Source organism: Mycteria americana, chromosome 6 (genome assembly GCF_035582795.1).
Source record: "Mycteria americana isolate JAX WOST 10 ecotype Jacksonville Zoo and Gardens chromosome 6, USCA_MyAme_1.0, whole genome shotgun sequence".
NCBI lineage: Eukaryota > Metazoa > Chordata > Aves > Ciconiiformes > Ciconiidae > Mycteria > Mycteria americana.
Genome location: NC_134370.1, coordinates 15,077,057 through 15,088,974, shown reverse-complemented (window position 1 = coordinate 15,088,974; position 11,918 = coordinate 15,077,057). Strand labels below are relative to the sequence as shown.

Sequence of the window (11,918 nt, the reverse complement as noted above, 5' to 3'; positions counted from 1 at the left end):
GGCCGCCCTCCCCGCGGGGCCCCAGTCCGTGAGCCCGGGACCGAGCGGGGGGGGGGGGGGGGCGGGAGAGGACCCCGCGTGCCCCCACCTGTCGCGCCAGAGGTGGCACATCTGGGCGGCGCGCGGCGCCGCTCCCCCCCCGGGGCGGAACAACTGTCTCCATGGCGACGGGGCGCGGCGGGGGGGCCGCGGTGCCGCCGCCCCGCCCCGCCGTACCGAGCCGCGGCGGAGCCGAGCGGAGCCGGCGCGGCCCCGCGGAGGGCGACGGCACTGCGGGCATGGGGCCCGGCGGGCGGCGGGCAGGAGCGGGGCTCTCGGCGTCGGAGTGAGCGCGGGAGACGCCGGCGGAGCGCTGCCCCCCCCGCCCCGCCGCCGCCACAGCCCCCGGGGTGAGACCTCGCGCGGTGCCGCCCGGCCCGGCCCGGCTCGGATGCCGCCATGGGGAGCCGCTTCTCCAGCATCCCCGCGCTGCCCCGCGGCGGCCAGGGCCGCCTGCACCGCGCCCGCCACCACCACCTCAAAGGTACGGCTCGGCCGGCACCCCCGGCAGGACGGGCATCCCGAGCACCCCCGGCAGGACGGGCACCCGCGGTACCCCGGGGCACCCATGCAGCCCGGAGCGGGATGGGTGCTCTGGGCACCCGCAACGCGAGGTGGGATGGGCACCCAGGCAGGAGACAAACCCTGGACATCCCAGGGACCCCAAACTGGCACTCATAGCACCCTGAGCACCCCACGCCGGACAGGCATCCCGGGCACCTTGGGACAGGCTGGGCTCCCTGGGCGCTCCGGGCGGGTTGGGCTCCCTGAGCACCCCAGGCACCTCGGGACAGTCTGGGCTCCATGGGCACCCCGGGGTGGGATGGCTCCATGCCTGGCACCCCATGCCCTCGGGCGGTGTGGGCCCCCCTGCCCTGCTCCCAGCCCTGCTGCTTCTTCCCCGGCAGTGGCTCACGGGTGGCTGATGGGTGCATAGGTCTCCCTGGGCAGTGGCACCCCGGGAAAGCAAGGGACAACGTGTCGGAGGGCTTGGACAACCAAAGAGTCAGTCCCCAGGTGTTTCTCGGTGAATGAAAGCTTTGCTTTGGCATCTTTTCTGGGTGCTCCAGGAATGTGTCTGTGTGCGTGGGACTGCCAGTCCTCTTTGGAGGAGGGCAGGGGCTCCTTGTCCAGCTTATTTGGTTGTTCTCTTCCTCATAAGGATGAAATCCCTTTTCTGAAATCCTGGGGCACCGTTGGGACCAGATCAGATGGGGATGACTTCTGCAAGGCGAGCAGGAGTGACTGCCCCAGGTCTCCTCTGTCCCTGCCCTATTTTGCCCCCTTTTGCTGTAATCTGTGAGGGTGGTAGCAGAAAATAACCCGTCGTTCTTGAAAGGGATTTCCTTGGGCAGCAGTACACGCCGTATGTGTTCAACGCTACCTGGGTACCTCTTCGCTAAGCACATTTTCACAGCCAAAGGCACCGAATGATGGGGGTAGAGGATGTCAGACATCTCTCTGTAAGCAGAGAATGAGGGAAGGTGCTCCCACAGCCATTTCAGATGATCAAAACTTGTTGCAGCTTCCCCAGTGTGTTGCAGAATTTGCAGCCACCAGCATAGAAAATAGGGATGTTGCTGTTCACCCTCATTTTTACTGAGCTTTCAGATACTTCTTTGGCATGGTCTGGGCGAGTGGAAATGGTTAATGATGAGCTGGGCAGCTGGTTGTTATACTGAAGGATTTTCCGATACTTGCATTATTCTTCTGTTACACCTCTCTGCTCCCTTCCTCCGTACTTGGATGATTTGGAACAGTTGCATGAACTGAGGGTGATTATATCATGGCTTTTTTAATGGCCATGCAAGGACATGTTACGAATGCTTACTGCTCTGTCATGGACAAAGTCAGTCAGAAACTCAGCCCAGACAATGGCTGTGCTTAAAATTAGACTTGCAAGGAGGGGGATGCTGAATCCTAAACGGTGAACCATCACCCTCTATCAATGGAAACATGAAGGCACACATGATGCTGTAGTAGTTGGTATGCAATTGTAAACTGCCAGGGAGGATTTGTCTCTTAAGAATCGTGCTGTCAGCTGGAAATCTTTCTGGAGCAAGCTTAAGCAGATAAGAATTTATAAACTGGAGCCAGAAGGGACACTGCCACTTAATCCATTATGAGTGGCTTACGTGAGATTTTGAAGATGCTCTGTATGAATCACCTGATTTGGGGTGTGTGTGTGGGGGGGTGTGTGTGTGTTAATGGCACTTTCTTTCTTTCTTTCTTCCTTTAATTTCCATTTTAATTAAATTTCTACCTGTGCTGAGGCAGCAAGCAGAAATGTTCTCAAGACTGTAATGTAGCAGAGCACTGAACTAATTTTGGAGTAGAGAGTTAACAAGGCATTGCCTTTGTTGTAAAAACCAAGCAACTGCCAGGGACAATATGTGCCTTTTCTGTCTTTTTGAAACCGGACTGCCTCAGGTCCTACATTTAAATGCAGAATAAACAAGTCTGATTGCATCTGACAGGTTCCTGTAAAATGGTCTGGAGGCATAGCAGCAAAAGTATGAATGTCACACAGTTTTGTTACGTATCTGCCGTTTAACATTTTGTAAAGTGTATTTTAATTGAAGATCCCCAGTTGTTCTTCCCTCAGTGTCTGGCTCCGTGTTAGGGATACTGAACTTTGATAATTTGGCCATCATCTAGTGCTTTCCTTCTGTGACGACCTCTTCCTTACCTGGTGTCAGGGTGATTTAGGCTCATTCTTGCTAAAGAAGAAGCTATGATTGCATTAAGTTTCCCCAGGTGGTCTGGGGACTCCGAAGTCAGTCCTTGAACCTTACAAGTTCATCTCTGCTATATAAGAAATAAGACCTCTGTACATAGTAGAGCTGTTGCCCACATGTACTGAAAATGTTTATACCTTTCTGTTAGTCCTGCTAAAAATGGTCACCTTTAGTTAAGTACATCTTCTGAAGACCATGTGATCCTTTTGGTGGCATTGAAGGCACAACACAGAAATATCATTGAAGACTGGCATGGCTGGCAGCATACCTGCTTTGCTTTTGATGGTTGTGCATAAGAAGGAAAGCACCCAACTTGATTCTCAGACTTCAGCTGCAGTTTTAAAACCAGGTAGCTGAAATAGGCAGATCTTTACTGACCTGCAACAGTAAACCTGGAACCCCAGGCTGATGATTTTAAAGTTGCTTTCAGAGTAGGACAGTACTTTAAAATCTGGTATGTCCAGCCCTTTATAAAAGGAGTTCATATTGTTGTTCACTAGAAAGCGCTAGACGCGAGCACTTTGGAATTACCTATTCCAAAGCAGTACGTCATGCCTGGATTGTTAATCCAGATTTTGGTGTCACAGTTGTGCCTGCAGACTTTGGCTGGTTTGAAGACAGTGAAAACTGAAGTCAGTGGAAACAGAAGTCCTCCAGGACCACAGCTGATCAAATGCCACGGTCCTGATGTGGCTGTTAATCTTAAAGTTATGGCCAGTGGTTGGAAGGAGGTTGTCACTTGGTGGTATCATGATGGGGAGGTTGAGGTGAGATTATTTTCAGCATTCCTGTGAGTATTTCCCTTCCCGTAACCCAGATGTGGTTGTTTCTCTGGGATGACGGAAGGTGATCCATTGTGTACTTTCCTAATGCTGAGCAAAAGATTATGATTATCTGGTAACAATCTCCTTAACGATGCAGCCAGATAAACTCCAGGAAATTTTTGCTGTCCACCCTCTCTGAAATATGGTTTGCGATAACTATTAAACAAGGTGTGTATGGCTGGTTGGAGTGGAACCAAGTGGGAAAACTCCAGCTGTATCTAATCTCCTGGATTCTGTGATGCAAAAGATCAACCTTTGCAGCAGTGGCTCTGTGTACTGTTTATTTACTAGTGCCAGGGCAGTCTGGCTTGAATTGTTCCAACCAAGGAGATTTCTATTATTTCTCAGGACATACATCCCCAGTTCAATCCCTGCTCCAGGATTCTTCCAGGGTAGTCAATCTCCTCTCTTAATTCCCCTTTTTAATCCTGGTGTAGCTTGGTAAGTTACCTTCCTTGCCTAATGTTGCATCTTCCAAATCTCTGTGGCTGTTGCATTCCTTCCTACTGCTCAGCCTTGCTGGATGCGTTTAACTCTTCCTGCTGGATACGTGGGCTGTGTACCCTGTTAGAGCTGTTGTGTAGTTCCGAGATTTGCTGGTCCAGGATGCTAGAAGTGCAGTTTTTGCTAGCCCTTGGGCCAGAGGTGAGGCTAGGGACCTGAATGCCATCTCCCAAGCTCCGTGGGCATGCGGCTCTTTATCCTCACTTGTCTCCGTGTCCTCAGCTTCAAGAAGGCTTAGCCATTTCTGTGGACAGCAGATCAATATGACATTGTAAAGGCGAAGAAGTATTACTGTCTCCTCTCTTAAATCCTTTCCTCCAGCCTCCTACTCGGGTTTGCTGCTCTTTCCTGAGCCCCCTCTTGCCTTGGAAGGTAGATTTCCATGGTGAGTGACGGCGAGCAGGATTTCTTCCTGTCTGTTTTCTCACGGGGTAATGATGTTTATGCAAAAGAATGCATGCGCTATATTACAGAGACAGCCTGAGCTAGTCAGAGATCCTCTTTTCAGCAATGGCGGATTACTCATGGGTTATTCTTTATCATTTGTATTACGGTGGCATCTGGAGGCTCCCGTCGAGATCTGAGTCATGTTGTGCTGGGTGCTTCCATGGTCCCCTGTGCTTGCTGCTCATTCATACAGATAGCTCTTACTCAACGTGTCTGGGTGATCTCTGTGGGATGATTTGGGGTTTATATCTCCAGAGTATCACATGAAGCAAAGGCTGGCATCTTGGCAGGACAGTGCTTCTTAGTCCCTTCTTTTGCTAGGAAACCTGAAGTCAGAGTCAGCAGTGGTTTTCCGAAGGGTGTGACTCTGCCTTTCTGGCTGCAGGCCCCCAGAAACACAGCCTGTTGTGCAGCACTTTACCAAGGAGGCAGGAGCTTTGCTGCTTTTCCTGGCCCACAGGGGATACCAGTCATGATTATACAGTCTTTGCATTTTTGCAGTTGCTGTTCCAAAGTTTATATCCCAATGACACATAGATATGTTGGACTTTTTTCTTCTTTCACTGGTATTTTATAAGCTTCTGAAATACATGCAGAAGATCGTAATCTGGCTGGTGTAGGCATTTCAATAATTGTATGTTGTTGATAGGAAAGACCATCCTGCTGCCAGCTCCATTTTGTGCACTCGCTAAATAAAACTAAGTGGGAAGTAAAAGGATGTCAGCAGTTGATGATCATGGGGATTAGAAGTTGGGGTGCAAGCAGTACCCCGGGGGGGATGCCAATAGTGATGCTGTGAGATAACCTCAGGTCCCATTGCTGTCATAATTGGTTCTTCTTTGAAGTACTATTTCATTTTCTTCCAGCCTTAGAGAGTCAGAAGGTTCATCATTCAAGGCTTTGAAGGATGTCCCCTGCTTCCTGCCCTTCTGCTTTCATTCTGTCCTGGGTCATGCTTGTTTCCCTCTGACCTGTCAGTGTGTCTGGGTTGTAGGTAAAAAGTTTTTCCTTCCTGAGGTTCTCAGGTTTATATGACCCTCTCCCACGCACCAGATTTTTTCCCAAGCTACTGAACTTTGATTTATTGCATTTAAACTGCCTAAAATTGCCCAGTGCTCCAAACACGGCAATTTATCTGTCTTACTTTTCCTTTCCCATTGTCCTTTTCATAGGGTGCTCAAGCCTGTTGGTGGAGCAGGTAGTGCTGCAGCTTGTCAGAAATTTCCTAGGAAATCATGTGGTGCTTTGCCCACAGGTGATGCTCTGTATTTCTGAAGGGCAAGAAGGGCTGCTTTTGAAAACCAGTGGGAACCGAAACATCACTGGGGTGATTGAGCTGAAAATGTTAGTGCAAGGCTCAGTAGCAGTTAAAAAAAGCAAATGAAATACTAGAAATTGTAAGGGAAGCCAAACAGAAGAAAATAGAGGCCGTGACTAGATTGTTGTCTAAATCTGAATATTGTGTAGTTCTGGTTCTTCCCCTTCCACCATCTTAAAAAAGATACAGGAGAACTGGAAAAGGTTCAGAGGAGGGCAAACAGGGACAGTCAAAAGTCTGGATTAATTTTATATAAGGAATGGTTGAATAAACTAGGACTCTTACCTCTGGAAAAAGGAACAACTAGGGTGGGAAGTGACTGGCATGTAGAGAAGGTGCAGAGCTCCACTCTTCACTGTCTCTTCCAGTACAAGAATTAGGAGGACATCAAATGAAGTTGGTAGATTCCAGCTCCTGTTGAACAAAAGGAGGCTGTAGCCATCAGCAGTGGCTAGTAGCTCTGTAGAGCTCATTAATAGTGGATGTTATGGATGCTAAAATGGGTCCAATTTTACGGGAGATTGGAGGAGGTCATGAAAGAGGAATCCTTTGAAGTTTGCTACATACAAAGACCACACACTTGCCCTGCTCATATGGACTTCCCAAGGGCGTCTTCCTAAGGCTACTTGTGTTTAGCTGATAAGGATAATGCTGAAATGAGAACTTAAAACTTCTCCACACCAGTGAAGGCTGGAGCTGGGTTGTTCAGACATCGCAGTGGTAGATGGAGGGATAGAGCCTGCTCTGGTGTTGGCTGGTCTCTAGCTGGATCCATCCTCTTTTTCATGAACGTCCCTGCCTGGGTGTTTACAGAGTGGTTCGTTGCCCAAGCAGCCTCGAAGTCACGCACAGAACGTTCAGGCTTTATTTGGGAGACAGTAGAGATTGTGACGAGGTCCCTGTGCAAGCTTTCTTGGATGAGGCTGTGTCTCCTGCACTCTGTGATTTTGACAAATAAAGGTGCTTTTGTATTTGTGGGCTCTTTTGGAGTAAGAGAAAGCAGGGTCTCTTTGCTTGCATTGACCTCCTGAATGACAGAGGCCCGAGTAGCCCCCACTTCATTTTGTTTCCTTGACTGTTGAAATAGCAGCTTTTGTGGATATCCTCATATCTGGGAAGATTTCTAATACAGAGGCTTGGAAGATTTCAGATTTGGCAGCTGTTCTTACCTACTGCTGCTAGGATAATTGCAGGAACCAGCTACTTCTGCATCGCTGAAATTGTTGCCCGTGGCAAGTACACAAGTACATGTTGTTTTACTTACGGCGCATACCTTCATGGTGGCTACTTATTTCAAGCTGGGGATCCACACGTGCTCTGACTTGGCCTGCCTTGAAATTTTAGGACACCTGAGTTAATCCAATTCTGAACTGTCTCGAGGAGCGGGGTCTGCAACGCCTATGTTTTGGGATTGTCTCCATCCAGAAATGGTTGGCCTAAGATTAACCTTAATCACAGCGCTGTGCAGGTGCTCAGTTCTGTGCCACAAATTGACAAATCCGAAAGTAGTTTTGGGGACAAGAGCTGAATTTTAACTGAAACTTAGGGTCTGGCAATGGTTAAAGTTTCTGCTGTGACTGCGACATCTATGTATGAACCTGAGCTACCTTTTAACCTAGCTAACTAGGGTATTGCTAGCTGTGTAGCTGGGGAGGAGGGCAGGCACTTGGATACTTACCCACCCTAAGGTCTGCGTTGATGCAACTATGTGGTTAAAATTGAGGTGGGGTAGGTTTTCATCTCCATTCATTCTTGGGGATCTCCAGCTGATAAATGCATGCTGTATATAAGAGTCTAGTTCATGTTTATACTACTGGTTATTTGGCCTTCCAGTTACAGGATTAAAATAGAATTGTGTTTTAAAATTATAGGGCGAAGCATGCCATGGTGGTACTATGTTTATACAATTCTCCATTAGTCCACCCTGGTTCAACTCTTTGCTGAAGCATAGGGAAGGATTCTCAGCTCTCAGAAAACTGTCAGATTAAACCTCAGGGCTATTTTATGCAAAACTCTGAAAAGTAAATGTTAATAGTTCTCAGCCAGCCTCAGACAAAATACCGTGCAGGGTTTTTAGTTAAAAAAGCCCACCACTTAATGTAAACAGTTTTTGGAAAAAACATTAATAAAATTTTAGACAAAATAAATTCTAAAGTACCGGCATTGCTTGCAGAGTCTCCTTCCTCTCTTTGTTCCTTCGTATTCAGTATTTGGGTTTCACACTGGTAACACTGACACATCCAGATGTTCCTGCATGTGTGGGCTTACAGACATGTGCATGGGCATGCGCAGGGATTCCCTAGTGACTGTTGATCTCACCGTTTTTATGATATGGCCAGAACACATCCTATGTCTATCATCAGGACTTGAGAAGATCGATTCAGCAAAGCGATGGCTGGGGAGCTCTGTAACTAGCCAGTGTCAGTGTCTGTAACTAGCCAGTGGGGAAGCAAAGAAGGAGCCTGGCTTCTGAAGAGACAAGGTACCACGGGATGCTGAGCAGAGCTGGAAATCTGGGATCCTTTGTCCCAGTGGAATTAATCAGGGGCACTTTTGGGGTATTGGTTTCCTACTTGGGGAGCTGAATGGGAGCATGAAAGTCTTTGCGAGCAGCCCCTGTTTGGACATCCCTCTGGCTTCACCCTACTTGAAAGCTGTAGCTCACACCCTGACCCAGTCAGAATAAACGTAATCATGTTATGCTTGACTCATTCTAATTTACATTGACTTCCCATATGTCAACATACAATTTAAAAACCCCACTGATCATCTTTTATCCTCTGTTAGGCATAAGCTCTGCTTGATTTCCCTTTAACTGCTACTTGGATGGAGACGCTACTGTGTTTTGTGCTCTGCTGCTCATCAACACCATCTAATGTAAAGCTTAGTGTTAGAGTCTTAACTTGCTACTGGACAGGCTTTTGCCAGATAAGCCAAGCAGCCATAGATCCAGAGCTTATTTACCATCCAGATTCCAACTCTTCATCAGAAGGTTAGTTCCAATCTCCTCTTTAAGGGATACCTGTTTAATATAGCATTTAATTGTGTTGGTATTACTCAGAATTTCTTTGATTTGAGCAACTGGTACCATTGCATTTTTAAATATCTATCTGTCTATCTATCTTGCGGGATCATTTTTGTCCATGATGAATGCCTGTTTTTTGTACTTAACAAGTATTTACTAGGTAGGAAGGGAAGAGATGGTTTCCCATAGAAATATTGAGTCACTGTAGAAGACAGAATACAAATAACTGTAAATGTTGCAAAAAGAATCTCTGTATTACGTGAGTCACTTGAATAGATGTGATAGAAAATGGAAAACAGAAAATGTGCCTCACTAATTGATTATGTTGCAGCATTTCAGCAAATACAGAAAGAGAAGTAGTTGAAATAATTTACTTTCTTTATTAAAAAACGCAGTGAATACATTATAAGGGACCTGGGTAACCTCTGGTGTTAGTACTGGATTTCTACGTTCCCACTCCCATCTCAGTATATCACTTAGTGTAGCTGTTTTAACGATACAACTCTTCAACAATTACATCCCTTAACAGGCATAAAATAAAATAAAATAAAATAAAGGTGCAAAAAGTTCTCCCTATTTAAATCCACGAATACCTTTTGTTTTTAAAAGTTCAGAGTTGAGGTGCCAAGTGATAAGTACCGAGAGCTGAGAGCTTTGCTCCTCCACTTGAAATCTGCCCTGCGTTAATTGTGGCAGAAAGTTCTCACCATCTGCTGGGTGCCGCACGGCCTGCAAAGATCATCTGGTGTTCAGTGCATTTCCTTTGAACAGTTGTTCCCAGACCCTATTGGCGTGCACCGGAGGACTTAGCAGAGAGATTAAAAAGCAGCTTGAGGTTTCAAACAGAGAAGTCCTGCAGGTGGGACCTGTAGCAGTGAATGGCGTGAGCTCCAGCTGCTCTTGCCCATGCAATGTGTGTTTGGTGGCTGAGCAGATATTGTCAGTCTCTGGTTGTCAGTCCAACACGGAGCCCAGGAGGAAAAATTACCGAGGGATGGTGGGAACAGAGACGGAGGGTAAACTCCCAATTTGGAAATGTTAATGCTACATCCATTATTAATAACCCCACTGCGAAAGAAAAAATGCTTTGCTGCAAATGAAGCTGTGGCACAGGGAAGTGGCAGGCAAAATTAAAATTTCATACTTGCCGTGGTCTTACAATAAAGGTTTTGTGATACACACCCAGCAATGCCTCTATAAATAGTCTCGTTATCTAATCTTCCAACTCGGAATATGACAGAAGATTACAAATAGGAAAACAGTTCAGTCTAGCTTTTAGCTGTTTTCCCACTGCTTCCCTTGCTTCTGCTGGAGCATTATTGCAGTGCCCCTTGTAATTCATAAGGAGACAACATTATTCAGAAGTACAGAATGTCACTGGGAGGAGGAGAGTTCAGATAAAACCCAGAAGATTTATGACATAGTTTAGATAAGGCCATGTAGGAACTGAGACGAGGGAAGTAATGATAATTCGCAGTCCAGCGGCATTTCTCAGGGTGTGGTGAGAACTTCTTCGTGCCAGCTCCATTGGGTCAGATATGGAGCAGGGCATGTTTTAATAAGGTGCTCTACATGCTTGATTGCAGAGGGAACCCTTTTGCTAATGAGTAACCCAGACACATTGTACAGTATGGGCTCTGTCCACATGGGTCTAGGACCTGATCCAAAACCAACAGAAAGTTCCGAGAAAATTTCAGAGAGGCATAACTAGCACAGAGAAAACCTCTTTTTCCTTTTGATCTTATTTCCCATGGGAGAAGGAGGAGTTGGTGGAGCAGGAGGAGGAGGAGAAGGAGGCAAGGATGATACCTCCTCTCCTCCCCTCTCTCTGCCTTGCTGGTGATGCAAATCCTCGTTTCTGACCCTGCCTTGGAGCCCTCCCCGGCCCATTTCACATGGGGCACCTGAAGTCAGCAAGGAGGGCTGAGTCCTGGGAAAGCTCCCCTTGAGCAAGGGCAGCTAAAAACAGCCTTCTGCAGCCTTTGTGTGTGGACACAAGTAACCCTTTCCCACAGAGGACGGCAGAATACTTTCTAAACCTTCGTGAAGTTTTCTTGTGGTGGCCATGGGAGGAGGCATGAGGGAGTACCGCTGTTGTAGATGTGAGACCCCACGAGACTTGAGCCGTCCTCTTTTTGCTATATGAGGGGAGTTAGGAAGACTTTAGTATTTATTCTAAATAAATCTCTAGTATAAGACTAGAGTATTTATTCAAACCCCAGCGCTGCTTGACCACTGCAGGGTGGCTTCCCCACAACATGGCTTGGAGGGGGCTCTCCACTGGCATCATGTTGGCTCATGTCCAGGGAGCTCAGCGGAGCGTGGTGGTGGTGGGCACACACATGCTCTCCAGCCATGGCCAACTACAGAAATCTTCTTCTGTGCCTCTATCACACCTTCTTGTGGAGGAGCTAAAACAGTGACAAAACTTGAGGAACTGAGCCTCACCTCAGCTGTTGCGGAGAGGCAGGAAAGAGAGCTTGTCCCATTGCCTCGTCCTAAAATAGGCTGATGTCTAGGGAGGTAAAATGATTTATTTATATTTTGCATAACAATTCAGCAGGAGGAAGACTCAATTAATCTGTTGAACACAGTAGTCCTACATCCATCAATTCCCATAGAGTTCATGTGATCCAGGCTCGGGATCCAGTTTTGCCTCCTAGGGAAGTACTGGGACTCGAGCGCTTTCCCCTGTATTCCCAGTCCATCGACACAGCTGAGCAGGCGTTCACCTCCATCTACCCACATCACCCCTTCCCTTTTTGGCAGAGCATCAGCAGCATCCTTCTGAGAGGAGGCGATGGCGTTCAGCTACCACTGACTCACTCAGTTGGGCACTTCTCTCTCTTGCAGCCCTCCGAAAGCATCCTTAAATATTATTAAAAGCAAAAGAGCCAAAGGACATCCCTGACCTTGCCTGGCTGAACTGGGGCCCAACACTGCTAGCAAATTCTTTACCAGCCCAGTTTCTGGTATTTCAGCTTAGATTTCCAGGCATAAGCAATTCCAAGCGCTGGCAGGTG

At 47.6% G+C, this 11,918-nt stretch overlaps 1 protein-coding gene across 1 annotated transcript in view; it reads left to right on the top strand.

The window, feature by feature from the left end:
- Positions 1-222: 222 nt before the first annotated feature.
- The window catches only part of NEURL1 (neuralized E3 ubiquitin protein ligase 1), a 166,664-nt gene continuing 154,968 nt past the window's right edge, over positions 223-11,918 (top strand). Inside the window, exon 1 of the mRNA XM_075504619.1 lies at positions 223-523. Coding sequence (XP_075360734.1) covers positions 439-523 — 85 coding nt within the window. The 5' untranslated portion in view covers positions 223-438. The remainder of the gene's footprint in view (positions 524-11,918) is intronic.